Source organism: Cynocephalus volans, chromosome 16 (genome assembly GCF_027409185.1).
Source record: "Cynocephalus volans isolate mCynVol1 chromosome 16, mCynVol1.pri, whole genome shotgun sequence".
NCBI lineage: Eukaryota > Metazoa > Chordata > Mammalia > Dermoptera > Cynocephalidae > Cynocephalus > Cynocephalus volans.
The window spans coordinates 60,184,172-60,203,325 of NC_084475.1; the positions used below are offsets into that span (position 1 = coordinate 60,184,172).

Below are 19,154 nucleotides of genomic sequence, written 5' to 3' on the forward strand. Positions count from 1 at the left end.
AAACACTTAGAATAATGCCTGGCACATACAAAACACTATGTAAGTTTTTTTTAATATATTTTTTATTGTAAAGAAATTGATTGTACATATCAGTGGGGGGTTTTAATAAAAAGATGAAATTAATGTTTATTCTTTTCAAAGAAAAAAGTTCTAAACTAGAGGTTAAATATTTAGAAGTTTCCTGTACATTGACGGTATTTGAAATTATGAATCATAGGTGAACACACTGGAAGATAGCACAAAACTGAGCCATAAGGCACTGCAATATTTAGAGTTTGAGGACAGGAGAAAGAACCTAGAAAAGGAGACTGAGAAGGAAGTGACCAGAGAAGAAAACCGAGTTTGGTGTCGTGTAATTCAAGAAGAGAAACTACCTCAAGAAGAAAGCTCTTCCATTGTGGTCTGAGAAAATACATGGGATAATTCCAATTTTTTTGAATTTATTGAGAAATTAATAACAAACGAAACTCTGGAAACTATACAAACACATGGAAATTAAACAGCATTCTACTTAATGACATATGGGTCCAAGAAGAAATCAAGCAGGAAATCAAAAAATTTATTGAAACTAATGAAAACAATGATACATCATACCAAAACCTGTGGGATACTGCAAAAGCAGTATTGAGGGGGAAATTTATTGCATTAAATGCTCACCTCAGAAGAATGGAAAGATGGCAAGTGAACAACCTAACACTTCACCTTAAAGAACTAGAAAAACAAGAACAATCCAAACCTAAAGTTAGCAGATGGAAAGAAATCATTAAGATCAGAGCAGAACTGAATGAAATTGAAAACCAAAAAACAATTCAAAAGATCAACAAATCAAAAAGTTGGTTTTCTGAAAAGATAAATAAAATTGACAAACCATTAGCATGGCTAACAAAAAAAAAGAAGAGAAAAGACTCAAATAACAAAAATTAGAAATGAAAAAGGCGATATTATAACTGATTCATCGGAAATACAAGGAATCATTCGAGACTACTATAAACAACTATACACCAACAAATTTGAAAATCTGGAGGAAATGGATAAATTTCTGGACAGACACAAGCTCCCAAAACTGAACCATGAAGATGTAGAAAATTTGAACAGACCAATAACAATAAAGGAGATTGAAGCTGTTATCAGAAGGCTCCCAACAAAGAAAAGCCCAGGACCAGATGGATTCACAGCAGAATTTTACCAAACATTCAAAGAGGAATTGACACCGATTCTTTACAAACTATTCCAAAAGATTGAAACGGACGCAAATCTCATTCTATGAAGCAAACATCATCCTGATACCAAAACCAGGTAAAGATACAGCCAAAAAAGAAAACTACAGGCCGATATCCTTGATGAATATAGATGCAAAAATCCTCACTAAAATACTAGCAAACAGAATACAGCAACACATACGTAAAATTATTCACCACGATCAAGTGGGATTCATCCCAGGGATGCAAGGTTGGTTCAACATACGCAAATCAATAAATGTGATACACCATATTAATAAACTCAAACCCAAGGACCATATGATCATCTCTATAGATGCTGAAAAAGCATTTGATAAAGTTCAGCACTCATTCATGACAAAGACCCTCTATAAGTTAGGTATAGAGGGAAAGTATCTCAACATAATTAAAGCCATATATGCCAAACCCTCTGCCAATATCATCCTGAATGGGGAAAAGCTGAAAGCTTTTCCTTTAAGAACAGGAACTAGACAAGGATGCCCACTCTCACCACTCCTATTCAACATAGTGTTGGAAGTACTAGCCAGAGCAATCAGAGAAGAGAAGGAAATAAAGGGCATCCAGATTGGAAAAGATGAAGTCAAACAGTCCCTGTTTGCAGATGACATGATCCTATATACCAAACAGCCTAAAACCTCTACAAAAAAACTGTTGGAATTGATAAATGATTTCAGCACAGTAGCAGGATACAAAATCAACACACAGAAATCAGTAGCATTTCTTTTCTGCAATAGTGAACATGCAGAATGAGAAATCAAGAAAGCCTGCCCATTTACAATAGCCACCAAAAAAATAAAATACTTAGGAATTGAGTTAACCAAGGAGGTGAAAAATCTCTATAATGAGAACTACAAACCACTGCTGAGAGAAATTAGAGAGGATACAAGAAGATGGGAAGATGTCCCATGCTCTTGGATTGGAAGAATCAACATAGTGAAAATGTCCATACTCCCCAAAGTGATATACAAATTCAATGCAATCCTCATCAAAATTCCAAAGACATTTTTCTCAGAAATGGAAAGAACTATCCAGTCATTTATATGGAACAATAAAAGACCACGCATAGCCAAAGCAATGCTGAGCAAAAAAAATAAAGCTGGAGGCATAACACTACCTGACTTTAAGCTTTACTACAAAGCTATAATAACCAAAACAGTATGGTACTGGCATAAAAACAGACACACTGACCAATGGAATAGAATAGAGAATCCAGAAATCAACCCACACACTTACTGCCATCTGATCTTTGACAAAGGCACCAAGCCTATTCACTGGGGAAGGGACTGCCTCTTCAGCAAATGGTGCTGGGAGAACTGGATATCCATATGCAGGAGAATGAAACTAGATCCATACCTCTCACCGTATACTAAAATCAACTCAAAATGGATTAAGGATTTAAATATACACCCTGAAACAATAAAACTTCTTAAAGAAAACATAGGAGAAACACTTCAGGAAATAGGACTGGACACAGACTTCATGAATATGACCCCAAAAGCACGGGCAACCAAAGGAAAAATAAACAAATGGGATTATATCAAACTAAAAAGCTTCTGCACAGCAAAAGAAACAATTAAAAGAGTTAAAAGACAACCAACAGAGTGGGAGAAAATATTTGCAAAATATACATCTGACAAAGGATTAATACCCAGAATATATAAGGAACTCAAACAACTTTACAAGAAGAAAACAAGCAACCCTATTAAAAAATGGGCAAAAGAGCTAAGTAGGCATTTCTCTAAGGAAGATATACAAAAGGCCAACAGACATATGAAAAAATGCTCCACATCACTCAGCATCCGGGAAATGCAAATCAAAACCACACTGAGATACCATCTAACCCCAGTTAGGATGGCTAAAATCCAAAAGACCCTGAACGATAAATGCTGGCGAGGTTGTGGAGAAAAAGGAACTCTCATACATTGTTGGTGGGACTGCAAAATGGTGCAGCCTCTATGGAAAATGGTATGGAGGTTCCTCAAACAATTGCAGATAGATCTACCATACGACCCAGTGATCCCACTGCTGGGAATATACCCAGAGGAATGGAAATCATCAAGTTGAAGGTATACCTGTCCCCCAATGTTCATCGCAGCACTCTTTACAATAGCCAAGAGTTGGAACCAGCCCAAATGTCCATCATCAGATTAGTGGAAACGGAAAATGTGGTAAATCTACACAATGGAATACTACTCAGCTATAAAAACGAATGAAATACTGCCATTTGCAACAACATGGATGGACCTCGAGAAAATTATATTAAGTGAAACGAGTCAGGCACAGAAAGAGAAATACCACATGTTCTCACTTATTGGTGGGAGCTAAAAATTAATATATAAATTCACACACACACACAAAGAAAAACCGGGGGGGGGGGAAGAAGACATAACAACCACAATTACTTGTAGTTGATACGACAAGCAAAGAGAAAGGACATTCTTGGTGGGGAGGGGGGGAGGGATGAGGGAGGGAGGTTTTGGTGATTTGGAGCAATAATCAGCCACAATGTATATCGACAAAATAAAATTAATAAAATTAAAAAAAAAAAAAGATGAAAGCTCTTGTCGAAAATGCACTGGAACCCTCAGAGAACTCATCCCTTGCAATCTTTTCTTACAGTATAAAGTCTCTTTGAAAGGAAAATTGCTCTTTAATGCAGTCAGCTTTTCTTCCCCTACTTCAAGCACTGAGCATTTTCTGCAAGAAAGCCACTGAGTCATTCTTGCAGAGAGGCCAGTACCTCTTAAAGAACCCAAAAGAGCATCATTATCATGAGAAAATGAAGTCTGCTGCTTGGAAAGTACCACTCAATATACCTCTCTCAATTCTGCCGTACTGTGTTTTGGAATTGGGTCCTTCCCTCAAATTATTATGATTAACATCATTAGACAGGGGCAGTCACTGAATTTTTTCTTTTCAAATAGTTGCCTTGGTGTCTGCATCAAAATTGTCATTTGTTTTATTTAAATTTGCAGGATCCTTCTGTTCTTGGTTATACTACTGGGGCAACTTACAGTGCTGAAGACCCTTACAGCCTGGGCATGATACTTAAGGATTTGAGGAACCTATGAAAAGAAGTGGTGCTGTCAGATGTTTTGGGGAGTGGTGTCCTGGACACCTTTGGAAAATTTTGCTTGGAGACCTCAATATGAGTTTCATAACTAGTATGAATGATTTGCAGCTCCAGAGAGCTGTAAACTAACAACATCAGTGGAGAAATGTTTTCATAATTCCACATTGAGATCAAGTGTCCTGACTAAAGATCTTTCATAATAAGTTATTGTCTCATTTATTTGGAATGATTTAGGTGTGGTTCTAAGTGAATGTAGAGGCATATTTTGGATAAGCATTGTCCCAAATCTTTAATGCTTCAGCTATATTTTTAAATAATTATTTTAAGGTTGCCTGATTATTATGGATTTTATAAGTAATTCTAAAATTCCTAAAGTGATTTAGTTGAAGTTACCTTCCCTTTGTGGCATTCCAAAGGGTTTTTGTTTACTTATTTTGGAGGGTTTTAAAAAAATCTTCGCTTTTAATTTCACTAAAAAACATTAAATAACTGAAGAGTTTTTACATAAGATCTAATCTCATGTAAAAGTGTAAGTAGATGAAAGTAGAAGTAGAAGGCATGTCCCTTTCCCTTTTCCGATTTTCTTTCTCACCCAGCCGCAATTATTTTCTCATAGGAGTGTAGCCAAGTGCCTCTTCAGATGCCCAGCTTAGGTTTGGATAACTGTACCTTTTTCTAAAGATTTTACTCCATTAATGTCTCAGGAATTGCCCAGAATCAGAAGAACCAACTTTTCAAAATTAAAGAAAAAGAATAAGAAAAAGTAAGATTGGGTTAAAAATAATATGAGGCAATATGGAATAACATATTATTATCAATAAAGTATGTGCATTATTTTGCCCCCAAATGACATATTTATGTAAAAGCCTTTTCGGTTAATTCAGAGTAGAATTACTTAAGCAATATTTCATTTTTCCGATATACTATTTTGATTCTCATGCAAATATAAAATGAACATCTCTCAAAGATTTTATTTACCTCGTTAATTAATGAGGGAACAGTAAGATGTTACAACCTATTCAAATGAAATTTGAAAGAACCATACATATGAGGGCACTTCAAAAGATTTGTGGAAAATAGAATCAAAAGATAATATGACTCTTTCCATGAACTTTTTGAAGTTCCCTCATATAGGCAAGTAAGAATGCTGAAATGCATTTACAAATAGATGCAAAATGGGTGACAAAACAATTGCATTCTACTATGCACAGTTAATCTGAATTTCTATGGGCAAGAATCATGGGCAAGAAATCATTACCAGTTTTCTGCAACTTGTAGAGCACAAAGTCAGTGAAAGGCTAAGATAACCATGAAGTGTGCACTTACCAGGATATCCAGTAATCTTTTGGGTCCATTTTAAAGTCTTTTCTAATTTTTCCTTACACTCTCAGTTTATTTCCTTCTGTCTCCTCACACTGCTCTTGTGCCACCACTCTCTTGCACAAACATACACCTAAAGAAAGAGGTAAAGAGGATCCACACCCCTGTAGATTCATAGCTCAAAATGTAATACGACTGAAAACTATACCAAAATTATTTCTAACATGCTTTCCTATAAGTTTCAATTTGCGTTATGAAACTAGAGCATGAGACTAGCAATAGCATCTAAATAAGACTCTTATAAATCTATTCTTATCTTAATTACTCCCGAGAATTTTTTTTAAACAAACATATATGAGAAAGGAAGGGAGAGGAAAGTAATGGGAGAAAAGGAAAAGTTAAGTATGTTAGTTAGAGACCATGTGTCCATACAATGCAAGCCTAACACTGGCTAATGTCTATGGTGACATGAGACCAATTAGCCAAGAGTAAATTGTTTCTGTTCAGTTTTATATTAATAAAATGATTATTTTTATTATTTCAGTGCATATTTCTAACTTCATAATAGCCACTAATAAACTAGACCACTTAGGGATTTTACAAGTGAATTTGATTATCATTGTTTTCTATTTCATAAAAGGGACTATGGTAAATGACTCCAATTAAAGCATAAGCTTTTTGTTAATCAAATGAACAATTAAGCTTGCAAATAGAAGACCAGACAGAAGCATTAATCATTCATTTGCCAAGTGTGTGTGTTTGTTTGTTTGTTTGTTTGTTTGTTTAATTTCCTGAAGATGGGAAGACTAAATGTGGAAATCTTATGTCATTTCTGAAGTTTACACTCATCATTTAAAGAACTCACGTGTCCAACCATTATTCATCCATCCCGCAATAGTGCTGCTAACAAAAAAGAATTTTTTAGTAACCTAAATTAAACTTTTCATTGTATGTTTGTATATAATCAAAATAATTAATCTAATTTAGAAAAAACAAAAATGATTGCACTCCATTTTAAAGATCCCACTTTAAAGGTTCTAACTCAGCAAGTGCTATTCAAGATGAGATTTCTAAACACTGCATTTAAACCTCCTAATTCACTTGCTGCCCTCTCACTGACCTTGCCTCCTCCCACTTGTGGCCAGAAAACTCAAGATAGTAAGTACAGAGTTGGGAAATCTAGGGACATGGGGAAAAGCTTCATATGAAAAACAGTTATTATTCACTTGGCCATTTGCACTATCAGATATTTTTCTTTTGAAACATAATCTCCTGCCTCCAACAAGAAAGAATATATTATATCATACAGTGTATGCGTTAGAGAAATTAAGATGACTGCCAAAAGACAGCACCACTGAAAAACCAAATTGTTTTTAATTGGTGTGAACTTGATGAAGACCTAAGGCTAGTGGGTTGGGAGATAAGCCAGAGAGGCTGTTTTTCATGTGATAAGACTCCCATTTGGGAGACATAAAGCAGATATTTATTGTTTTTGCTATTAACCCTAAATGTCCAGATAATCAAAAATACACACACATGCACACATATTCACATATACATGTTTATTTTATATATAAATATTTTTCATTTAAACATGCTGCTTTGAACTAAACAAATTTCAGTCACTGCAGCAAGTTCATGGAGCTTCCGTAGCACGCTCTTTCTACTTTGTGTGCTTTTGGTGTATCTTCCTGGTTCTGGAAAGAGACCAAATGCAAAGTCATTCAAGTTACAAGCAAGGAGAGCTGAGGGTCCCATTAGTGCACCATTTATATTCTAGATTTTATCTGAGTCTCACTTTAGAAGATCAAATACAAACAGATCAAGCTGGGTATTTGTCATTCTATAAGCTTATATGTGTGGAAAGAGATAGAAACTATGACCTGAAATAATTTGGGGGATTACCTGACAATCTCAATGTGTTTGGCATCTCTAGCGAATGTTTTGTTCTATAGCAGAGTCTGGAAAACTACAACCCAGGCGCCAACTCCAGACCCTTCCATCACTATCCTCCTCCCCCGCTACCCATTTCTGTAACTAAAGTTTTATTGGAACACAGACTCACTCATTTGTTTACATATTTCACACTGCAAAGGCAGGGTTGAGTAGTTAAACGGAGACCATATGGCCTGCAAACTCTAAAACATTTTGAATCTGGACCTTTACAGAAAATGCTTGCTGACTTTTGTTCTGTTGTAATGGTCACTGAAGAGGGCTATTATACGTGACAGAACAATAATCCTCACTACGTAGGAACAGCTTATAGGATGCGGTTCTTTTGGAGATCTTGTCATCATTTTGATTTGAAAACAAAACTTGGTATCACATTATTAAAGAAGCATTATTCAACAAACTTTTGTCAGAGTTGACAGGCTAATCATTTGCTTTTGTATCTTTCTTAAATACAAAATATTTTAATGTGTATTTTCCTTTATGTCTACACCTGTGTTGTTAAATTCAGTGCTTGTTGTCATATTTTTGTTCCCGGAGCCAGGCAGGTGTGCATATGAATGTGCTATAAGAGGGTTAAAATTATTTGATCGCAGATTTTGGTGTGTGTATATATATATATATGGGTGTGTGTGTGTGTATAAATATATATACACACACACGTATATATATATTTGGCAGCTGGCTGGTATGGGCCGGTTTTATATTTTTAAAAAGCTCCTCCAGGTGGCATTATTTAAAGAGAGAAGACTTTTTTAATCTTTTAGGATACTATTTTCTCCAAAGTTCTCTAGATGCCAGAGGATGGAGTAAAGGAGTCAAAAAATAAGAGAGGGAGGTGAAATTGTAATGAGAATTTCTTGGGAATAATTTTGGGTGTCCGGTCCACCCTTGTCCACCTTCCTGACAGGGTTGTACGAGGATACTTCAAAACTTTAGTGGAAAAATAGAATTAAAAGATAATGTGATGTTTTCCGTGAACTTTTTGAAGTACCCTTGTACGGTGACCTTTCTTCTCTCATAGTGGATGGTTCTTCAAAGGGTCAGGCCCTTCTTGAAGGGTCTCTTGCCATGCCTCAGAGCCCTGCATGCTGCTTTGCTTTGGGCAAGTCTGGCTCTCCGGGCCAGACTGCCTCAGCTCCACATGAAGCTCAGGAAACATCTTTGTTGTGTTCCTTCCAGTTCGAAAACTTAGACTGGCTTGCTGTTAGAATTTCAATTTCCCTGAACTAGATATGAGCTATTTGCACTTGCTAGGATTTAATGCTATAACCTTCTTATCAGTTCTTTCCTTTTTTGCCAAAGTCAAGGTTAAGGAACAAGGTTTACATGACTCCTCAGCACGACTCCCTGTGAGAAAGCAAGAGGATCATGGAAAAACAAAAAAGTTTTTATCCCAAAGTTCTTTTTCCAAATTATTATACTAACTTTTTGAAAATGTTAGTGGTTGCCTTTGGGCTTTTTTCCCTAGGCCCCACTCAAGGTCATTGCAGTTATGGCCATGGTTGATTAAGGATGGGGGGGGTGGGATTTGGATATTTTCCTACAGTCTAGAGAAACTCAGAGAAAAAAACAAAAGTCACTTTTTACTAGTCTGGCTTCTTTTGGAGGGTGGGGGGTGGAGGATGTTGAACCAACTTGTATTAATGTAGAACCTCTTGTTTACCGTGACGTGCCTGTGGATTTAAATTTGTAGCATGGCTTTTCTCTATGATATAAAAAGAATTGGTTCAGACTAATTCAAAGAATGTGTGAGGAACAATATTTTCTACCATTCTTGGAAACTTACAAAAAAAAAACAATCTTTTTATACTGTCCATATAAATAAATCTTGGGAGGTACATTGAGCAAAAAAGCAAAGAAAGTTACAGAATATGAGATCCAGACTAAAAAAAAAAAAAAAAAAAAAAATTCCAAATACTTCCTTAAATATCTCCAAGAGCTTATTTTGTTATAGTTTTTAGTATCGGTATTAGTCTGCTATAAGAATAGCTAGCATCTTGCAAGTGGCACAAGTGCTGGGATTTAGAGCACAGAGAAGAAACCACCAATTCCCTGCTCTGAAGAGCTATCACTGTGGGTGCAAAAGTGGGGAGTAAGCAGGTGGTCTCTGGCTGGAATTTCTTACAGCTGGGGGTTCATATGATACTCACAAAGCAGGCAATCCAGAAACGGTGGCAAATGAGCTCATGAACTAAACTAAAGTGCCATGACAGGACAGAGTGGCAGAACCTGAGCACCTCCTGGAACAGCTCAGGGCAGTGGAGGCAGGTGGGATGGCGCCCCTCTCCACCCCCGTGGTCTCCTGCCTGGGGCTTCTCATCCTGTCTTCCTGTTTACTCGCCGACTGCAGGTTCATCCCAGAGGCCTGGTCAGCCTGCACGGTTACCTGTGGCGTGGGGACCCAGGTGCGAATAGTCAGGTGCCAGGTGCTCCTGTCTTTCTCTCAGTCCGTGGCTGACCTGCCTGCTGATGAGTGTGAAGGGCCCAAGCCAGCATCCCAGCGCGCCTGTTATGCAGGACCATGCAACGGGGAGATTCCTGAGTTTAACCCAGACGAGACAGCTGGGATCTTCGGTGGCCTGCAGGATCTGGACGAGCTGTATGACTGGGAGTATGAGGGGTTCACCAAGTGCTCCGAGTCATGTGGAGGAGGTAAGAAGGGGGCTGCGGCTCATATCTACTTGTCTGTCTTCTTGTCCTTTTTCTGTCTTTTTTCTCCCTGCATGCGACTGGGTCATGTGACTGCCTCTATTCCAAGAATGAAAAGCAGGAGCAGGAGGGAAGGCAACCATTCTAAGTGTAAAGCACCCTGAACAAAAGACAGATATATTTCTCTTTCGGCTTGAGTGGCTCTCAGACTCAGCTGTGAGTGGTCAGCACAATTCCTTTGCTTTCAGTTGTCATTCTGATGTTTTGCAATATATTGTGCTGTGTCTGACTGAGGAACACAGCTGACACTGTCCTGGCAATGCTCTCAACATCCGACTTTATTCATCTGTGCCTTTGCCTTGCATGTGGAGTGAACTGAGACCAACGTGACAACACATTCTGCTATTCCCAAGAACAGGTTAGAGTCCCTCCAGTTCACTCAGCTGCTTTCCCAAAGTAATATCTGTTTCTACAAAGGGTAAGGGGATATACAGGGTAATTAACACAGTGGTTCCCCAGAGCTGGAAAGGAGTTTAAAGATGAAAGTTTGACCCCAGCCCCATTTTACAGCTGAGGAAACTGAGATGCAAAGAAGCAGAGTGCTCTGTTCAAGATCACACAGCTAATGAGTGACAGAACTGGGACTAGGCCAAGGCTTTTATTTCTTCTGTGTCTGCAGTCTTTCCATCATACCACACTTCTCTAAGCACCTAGAGAATTCTGGAAGCTTTCTCATTATGAATATTTAATGTTTCGATGTATATTCAATTCATGTATATCCCATGTTTCCATGCATATTCACCTGGTTCTCTTAGGTATATTCTATGGTGGTAGAACAACAGATTCAGTGGTTCTGTATTTCAGATGTTATGAACAGGATTGTTGTAGGAGAGGAGAGCAATCAAAACAACAATTCTTCAAGATATGGCCTTTCTCACCACTGTAGAAAATACATTGGATTCATATTGCCACTGTCTCTCATGTCTAGTCCCAAAGGAGATTTCGATAGGTGTGGAGGCGCTGCTGATTCCCTGCCAAATTCCTCTCACTGGCTCTCAGTAACCCCTTTGGGCATGTTGAGGTTCTGCATTCTCAGCCAAGTTTGTTACTTAACTGGTGGGAAAAAGTACTCAAATTATTTCCCAAAACTGCTGTCTAAACCATAATATCTCGGAAACTCTTTTAAAAGGCATCTTTTGCCATGACTGAGAGTGTAAGAATAAGTGTGCCCACATCGTTCGCATGTAATTGAAAAGGAACAAACGATGGAACAAATACTAGCAAAGAATCAGTTTTCTCCAGCAGGTCTGTTAGTAAGCGTTTAATAGTCCTGACCTTGAGGTTCTTGTTTGTTTCTACGTCTTGCAGTTTCAAACCCTGGAATCCCAAAGTGTTTTAATAGAGAGCCCTGGTATTTTAAAACCTAAATTCTTCCAAATGATTCTGGAAGACAGTTTCCTGGAACTCAGCTAACGTAACTGTGTTCACACAATGCCCTTCACTCACTTCGAGGACATCTTTTCTCTCATGCTTAATGAGGGAGGCATATTAAATAGGCTTTGGTGATCTCTGAGCCTGGGCTGGAGCTACGAGGTCAGGTGCAAAGGCCAGAGCCAGTGGCTACAGTTGCTTCTTTCCAATATAATGAATGATGAGAATTCAGGTGATTGTGTTTTTAATCCCCAATATTCGTGATCACCTGAAATGAGGAATCATTATTTCTAGTCTAAAACAAATGTGCTTTGAAAAAAATTATTTATGGTCTCTACAGTTACGGTTCTCAGTTACAAGGCAAGCCTGGAACTTTATGAGCAGATGGAAAAAATAGATGCAGTAATGGAATATATAAATAACCAGATACCTTTATCTTTAAGTCTAACCGTTCTGCTGACCAACCAGGGACATAAAATTCAAAGTGCGGAGTGTATGTGGAATGTATTTAATTTAAAATGTTTTTAGAAGATACTGATTTAGAAATAAGATTTGGATGTTTAATATACAATTGATCTGTACCTATAGGAACTGAGTGTCTTTGTATAACATAAATTGTTCATCATTTATATCCAAGGCCGGGTGAAGTTACTAAAATTTCTTAGGTCTTAATGTCAGCAACTGAGCACATTTACCTACAGTTATGTTACTGTGCCAAGGTAATATTTTCACGCCTAAAATGTTGGAGTTGAAAATTCCAAAGTGGTGAAAATATGCTTGAATTATATGGTTCATATGATACCCATATGCACTAAAAAATTATTTCAATATATGGGATGTGTATATTTTCAAGTCATTGTTTGGCCATAACATTTTATTATAGTATCAACTTTGATCTTTCACCGAAATATAACCCACAAGATTATATGTATTTTTAATCATTCTTGCTGAAGCCAATCAAAAACGTGCAGGATTAACAAATAGACTTTAAATCAATTTGGGGTTGTAGGGCCAAGCAGGCTAATTTTATTGTTTTTGTAATCTCAAGAGATGAAATTGGATAGACACAAAAGTAACCTTTCACCTAGCATAAGTAGCAACCAGAAGGAACTAGTTAGTAATTTAGTTTGTAGTTGGTGGCTGCGTTTCCCTGAGCTGTCATCAAATATCATGTAACAATTATACTATTCTGGGAGATATAAACACTGAAAATCCCATTTTCTGGAAGACTGAAAGTGAGCCTAACCTGTTCGGATCTGTGTCCTGTGTCCTTGCTTTCCGTTGTCATTCTGATGTTTTGCAATATATTGTGCTGTGTCTGAGGAACACAGCTGACACTGTCCTGGCAATGCTCTCAAAATCCGACTTTATTCATCTGTGCCTTTGCCTTGCATGTGGGGTGAACCGAGACCAACGTGACAACACATTCTGATATTCCCAAGAACAGGTTAGAGTCCCTCCAGTTCACTCAGCTGCTTTCCTAAAGTAATATCACCTCCTTGTTATATTTTAATATCCCATATGTGAACTAATAGGTGTGGTCAAGGAGAGCAATTTTGAACCCGAATGCCTTTATTATATTGAGCTCAAACTTGAAATTGACTTCAGCAAAAATGGAAGAAGTCTTGTACCCGTTGCTCACTTTTCCTCATGAGTCCTCTCTCCTTTTGTTTCTAAAGAAAAGAAAACCCAGAGTAATAAAGTAACATACTCAAACATGTGTTCTCTGTTGGTTGAAAATGTCCTTCCAAGAGCATAGATTAGCCCTATTGGAAAGAGCACAGATTAGAGGAGCTAACCTCTCACATCCTTGCCTGCCTTCCCTGTGCTAAGTGTACCATGACCTCAAAGGAGAAATCCTCCCAGATCTTCCCTCCTCCACCTTCCCACACCCCCCATTCCAGGGCAGCGCCCTTTCTCCAGCTTCCCTTCCTCCAGGCATCTCATTCCCACCTCCCCTAACCCCCATGGCACACTGGCCTTAGAATGCCCTCCCCTTCAGCCATTGCATTGGCTCATCTTACAAAAATTTCTTGTGTGTTGACCGCAGGGCTGGTTCCACATATTCCTTCATTATGGAGAACTTCTGTCCTGCCTCTCCCCCACCACCCTAGGCCCCACCTAAGAATGCTGAGGCCCCTGGCCCCTGCGACCACAGAGATTTAGCGCACAGTGTTGCAGAGGCCTAGTACATTGTTTTATAAAACCTTAGATTAGATTTAGTAACTCTAGAATGCTTCTTGAGCTCAGCACTTACCCACCCCATAGGTGATTTTTATCTTTGAGCTATGATTATTAGTTTGGGATCATGTAAATTTGTGTTCTGCATATCTAAGAGAGGAGATTTACTAATTTTTTTTAGAAACTTAGCCCTTTCAATTATTTTTTTCGTAGTTACTAGTTTTAGACGGGCATGAGTTCTATAAATGGGTAGTTCACAAAGTGGAATCGCAGGCCACGTCACTCATGTGCTCTCACACACGTGCACCTGACGCAAGCCATGTGGTCACTACATGCCTCAGGATCATTGACCCTATTTCATAAGGTTTTCGACAGCTGAACAAAGCAAAAATATATGATATTTCAGAGCCACATTTAAAATTTCTTTAATACTACTAACTAGGCAAATGAATTTCTAATATAACCACAGCTCTAGATTCTGTAATGCAATAGTAGGATACATCCAGTGGCCTGTCACAATTACCCTAATAGTGCCAGACTATTCAATGGGAAGTATCAGTGATGACATCAACCGTTTCTTGTGAAGTGTTTTGCTCTATCATCATACCATGAATTCCAAATGGATCATCCCAGCTGCAACCAAGAGAACACCCTGCAGTCAGCATTACAGAATATGATGTAGGAATTTGAATATCTGGTGTAAATCCCAATTGTTCCACCCGGAACTGGCATGATATATTGAAATTCAAGTTTGAATCTCATAAAAAAAAATTGGAAAAAAAAGAAAATGTAAAAGATACCCTCATTATGGTTACAGGGTAGATATTGTGACTGATTTTTTTTTTTTAATGTTTGATTTTTTACAAGACTTATAAGGAAGAAAGAAAGGCAATTTGGATTCTGGCTTTAAAATGTCACTTTTGAAATGATGGTCTTGCTAAGTGACTAGGTCAGTATAAACTCAACTTAGAAAGCATTAACCTGTTAACAGGGTGATGACATCTTGGAAAAACGTAGGGTACCGAGGAGGAGAGCAGCCATGGGGCTACTGAGTGATGGATCAATTATACTGTATCAGATACTATTTGATGAAGCCATGCAGAAAATAGAAACAAGAAAATGTGTGTGTATAACTAATTACATGACTAGTCACAGACTCTACTGTAACTACATACAAATATCTAACTATAGATAGATATCTTTAGATGTAAGTATCTTTATATATACAGCTATGTATGGACGAAAGCAAATTGGCAAGGATGTTCTGTCTCGTCTCTTCCCTTAAACTAAACTCTGCTGAAATGATTCCAGACAGATGTCTAGGTCATTCCTGAGATCTCCAGGGAAGCAGATATGACAGCCTCTTAGTATTTTTAAATGTTAATGCTGTCAGTCAGTGTGAAGGGTACAGCCACCCTCAGATTCACCATTTACCAATTGTATGGCCGTAGGCAAGTCTTTTCACCCTTCTGAGCCTCAGTTTCCTTATCTGAAAAATGGGGATAAAAATAGTGCTTATCTTGTGGAGTTGCTGAGAGGACTGAATGATGCACGTCAAGCTCTTAGCCTTAGTACCTAACTAATAACGGGGACCCTATAGATGTTAGCTATTGTTAGTATGACTGTGGGCACCAGAATGAAATAACTGGTCATTACATTACCCATTTAAATTTTTCCCTGCTCCTTGAAAGTCTCCACAAGGGATCCTGCAGACCACTCTGGAAGACCTGTCAAGTAACCTTCTGCCAGTCCCTGCTCACACTCCTGTTTTGCTAGCGTTGAATCAGGGCATATGGGTATCAGTGAGATTGTTTTCCATGGCTATAGTTATTAGGCATCTTATTCTCTTCCTTTGTTCCAACTTCCAAAGCTGTCCTAGGTCACTAAAGAAATGAACCAGAATCATAAGGAAACCAGTAAAGGCTGGAGTCCTGGATGCAAGACCCCAAGAACACAGCAGTTTACCAAATGTTTGATATTAAAACATGGTCTTGGGCCTCCTTTCCAAATACAACAATCTCCTGTTGATTAAAATATAATGTGGGAAGGTCTTGGAGCACCCCCTCTTTTTTTTTTTTTTTTTTTTTTTTTTTTTTTTTTTTTGGTCACTCTGTGCTCCTTCTGCATTAAATTATCATGTTCCAGCTTTGGTGGCTATATAGCTTGATGGCATTTTTTTTAAGCATTTCAACAGTACTGAGAGCAGCCTCACTTTTTTGAGGGAGTCGCCTTCCTGAAGGGGCAAGCTTACAGGGGCCATGAGCTTATGAGTGCTTTCTCCCACATCAAATGATGCTTGACAGGATTGGTCCTGGGCTTTAAACTGCCGTCTCTGACATGCAGCGAGAGTCCTACCGATCACAGCGACCTCCCACCAGCCACCTTGTCTACACTTCATCACCCCCGCACACGCCCACTCTGCACTCTGGCCTGACAGTGTGATTTGTACACAGGTGTCCAGGAGGCTGTGGTGAGCTGCCTGAATAAACAGACCCGGGAGCCTGCTGATGAGAACCTGTGCGTGACCAGCCGCCGGCCCCCACAGCTCCTGAAATCCTGCAATTTGGATCCCTGCCCGGCAAGGTAAGGGATGGGTTGCCAGCTCCGCCATCCAGTGTACAGAACTGGGTGCATCTTTCCATGGATGAGACCGAACGCTTATTGTTGCCCAATGTTTTGAAAACCAATTAGCATCACTTCAAACTTTTAGTCAAATCCACTTAAATTTAATTGAAACCAGGGCTTTGGAATTTCAGCCCAATCAATGGTCGTGCAGAGTCCAGAAGGCTCCGTGCACTGAAGCGAGCCTTGTGGCATGGCTGGTATGTGCACCTCCCCACGGTTGCTTTCCCCAAAGGGAACATGAACTGACCACAGACTTTATGGTCTCTGCCACCTTTTAGCATGTGTCCCAAGCCCTCACACCACAGTAATGAATTAGTCTGCAAATTGCAGGCCATAAGGAACTGAAGCATCTGGGTGGTATAATTGATCCACGGTGAAATCTGTATGCACACAGCATGCAGATTCGTTATAGCATGCTCTGGGGTATATTCGTGTCATTCCACATGTGTAAAATCAATCAGAGCATTTCATTGTTCAGCCCTGCCTGGGTCTCATTACCCAACCTTGAGTCTTAGTTAATCAGTCCAACCACTGCTTCAGTCAACATAATTTTATGGTGTCCTGAGAGACTTGCCTTTTAGATACTTCTTTTTGAGCAAATCTTATCTATGACTCTGGTATGGAAGGGAGACATTTAAAGAACCAAAGTCAGACTTTCGAATCTGCCAGTGGGATGAGAAATGTTCCTGGATCAGGTCATATCCTAGATATGAAGGAGAATTTTGTGTCTGGATGATATTTCTTCTTTTTCTGCAAAGCGCATCGTGTAAGAAGCAGTGTATTATTTTTGGCATTAAGAATAATTAGCTGGTCAAGCTGATAAGCTGCTTGTCTTATTTCTCATCCAACTTGATTCCTTTCTTTGGGACTTAGAGTGTACATATCACAGGCCTTCTTCAATAAGAGAGAGGCACAATCCCATAGTGACACTTCTCCTGGTCACCAGAATTGTTTGGTATATTGATCTGAATGGTAGGCCTTGGCTTACCCACTTTCAAATACAGAAGTTAAGAGAGCCACTAGTGTCACATTCTCCAAGACCACCAGAAAATCAATCAGTCCCTGCTTGGAGAAGCACCCCACCCATGAGAACAGAAGCCGGTAAAATAAAATCAAGAGCTGGACCCAAGAAAAGCTCAGAGCCAGTGCATGGAATCCTGAGTAACGTCTTCCTCCATCCCTGCCCACCTGGTCCACATCTCTGTCCTGACCTTGCAGCTCTCCAGTTAGGTGAGCCGAAGACCTAAGTGCACGAGCAAAGGGTGCATACTTTTCTGTTTGACTGCAGCACCCCGTGTGGGGAGAAGCAGCAGGGATTCAGCATGGACAGCCTGTGAGGCCCTTGGCTAGGAGGTCAGGAGTCCTGGCTTCTCATCCTACCTCTGCCAGCTAGCTGTGGGGCCTTGGGCAAGGTGTCTGCCCTTTCTGTTTCCACGTCTGCAAAATGAACTGGTTGTATGAGATGCTCTGAGGTCACTATGTCGTGTTCAAATATCCTGCAATTCTTTATTCTGTAGGGAGAAGCACCAGACGGCAGCTCCTGCTTCTTTGTACTGATCATTGCAGTCATTTCTGTTCTATTTGCCACCATTTGAAAAACAAGCAGAAGGGTCTTTCTAAGCACATTCCAGTGTTGTAATGCCATTCAAATTCTGTGATGAGCTGAGGCAATGCTGAGGAATCAGTACCTGGGACTAGCAGCAACAAAAGGAACAGGACACAGAGGTTATTTCCCATCCTCAAAGTGCTAACTATGGTTGAATGAGATGAGGTTAATTTACTCTATGACCTCTTTATTGACTTGTGATCAAGGACTGTTGTTGGGCTTAGCATCGTTGCATTTGCTCGAGACAAACTCAGTTCTCTGGTTTCCCACCAGCCACCTGTCAGGCTGACAACAAGACCTCTCACTGGGCACTGCCAGGGATTTCTTGGGTGGGCCATGCACACTTGAGCATTTGTAGAATGATACTAAGTAAAACAACAAAGGGGCCAAGGTATAGTGGCCTGATATGGCTCACTCTCTTCATCTCCCATGCAAGAGCCAAAGTAGATTTCCATATTAAAGGTGAGAAATGTATAGAAGTGCTTCTCCTGTGGAATATTTCAATCTGAAATCCAGGGGAAAAAATCTCTCCTTCTCTTCTCCTTGGTGGAAGATGTATACAGAAGAGAAAATGTGTTTGGAAAGGGCGTAATAATGTGTGGTGTTCCCACGTGCCTCTGTTCAGTTGGTAGTAATTAGGGTCTTCAATTCACAGTTCTTACTCCACATGATTCAGTGTTCCTATACATTTTGGTGTGTCCTCTGATGGGCAACAGGTCCATACACTGTCTTTTGGGCTCTTGGTCTGTGCTGATATCCGTGCGTTACAAAAAAAACAAAAAGCATTTTCTGTAGGACATATAGAAATAATATTTCAAGTCTTGGTCATCGGGCTTTTGTCTCTAAGACGTGGCCCCTGGTTAAGATCAGTGGCTTTCCCAGGCAGTTGTTAGTACTACTGAACACCACTAGTTAGGGAGCAACTTTTCTCCTTGTATGTGGTCAGAGTTACCAGATCACACAGGGAATACCAAAGGCCCTAGAGTCCCAACCGTGTGGGCAGTCTGTCTAAGATGAAACTTGGCTTCTCCTGAACTACTCTGTGTGATGGCAGAGTTTGTATCAGAAGCACATGTTG

General features: G+C 39.4%; 1 protein-coding gene across 1 annotated transcript in view; it reads left to right on the top strand.

Annotated features, from left to right (window-relative positions):
* ADAMTSL1 (ADAMTS like 1) overlaps window positions 1-19,154 on the top strand; it is a 434,771-nt gene that overhangs the window by 238,611 nt on the left and 177,006 nt on the right. The window contains exons 14-15 of the mRNA XM_063080424.1: window positions 9,935-10,236; window positions 16,299-16,428. Coding sequence (XP_062936494.1) covers window positions 9,935-10,236; window positions 16,299-16,428 — 432 coding nt within the window. The remainder of the gene's footprint in view (window positions 1-9,934; window positions 10,237-16,298; window positions 16,429-19,154) is intronic.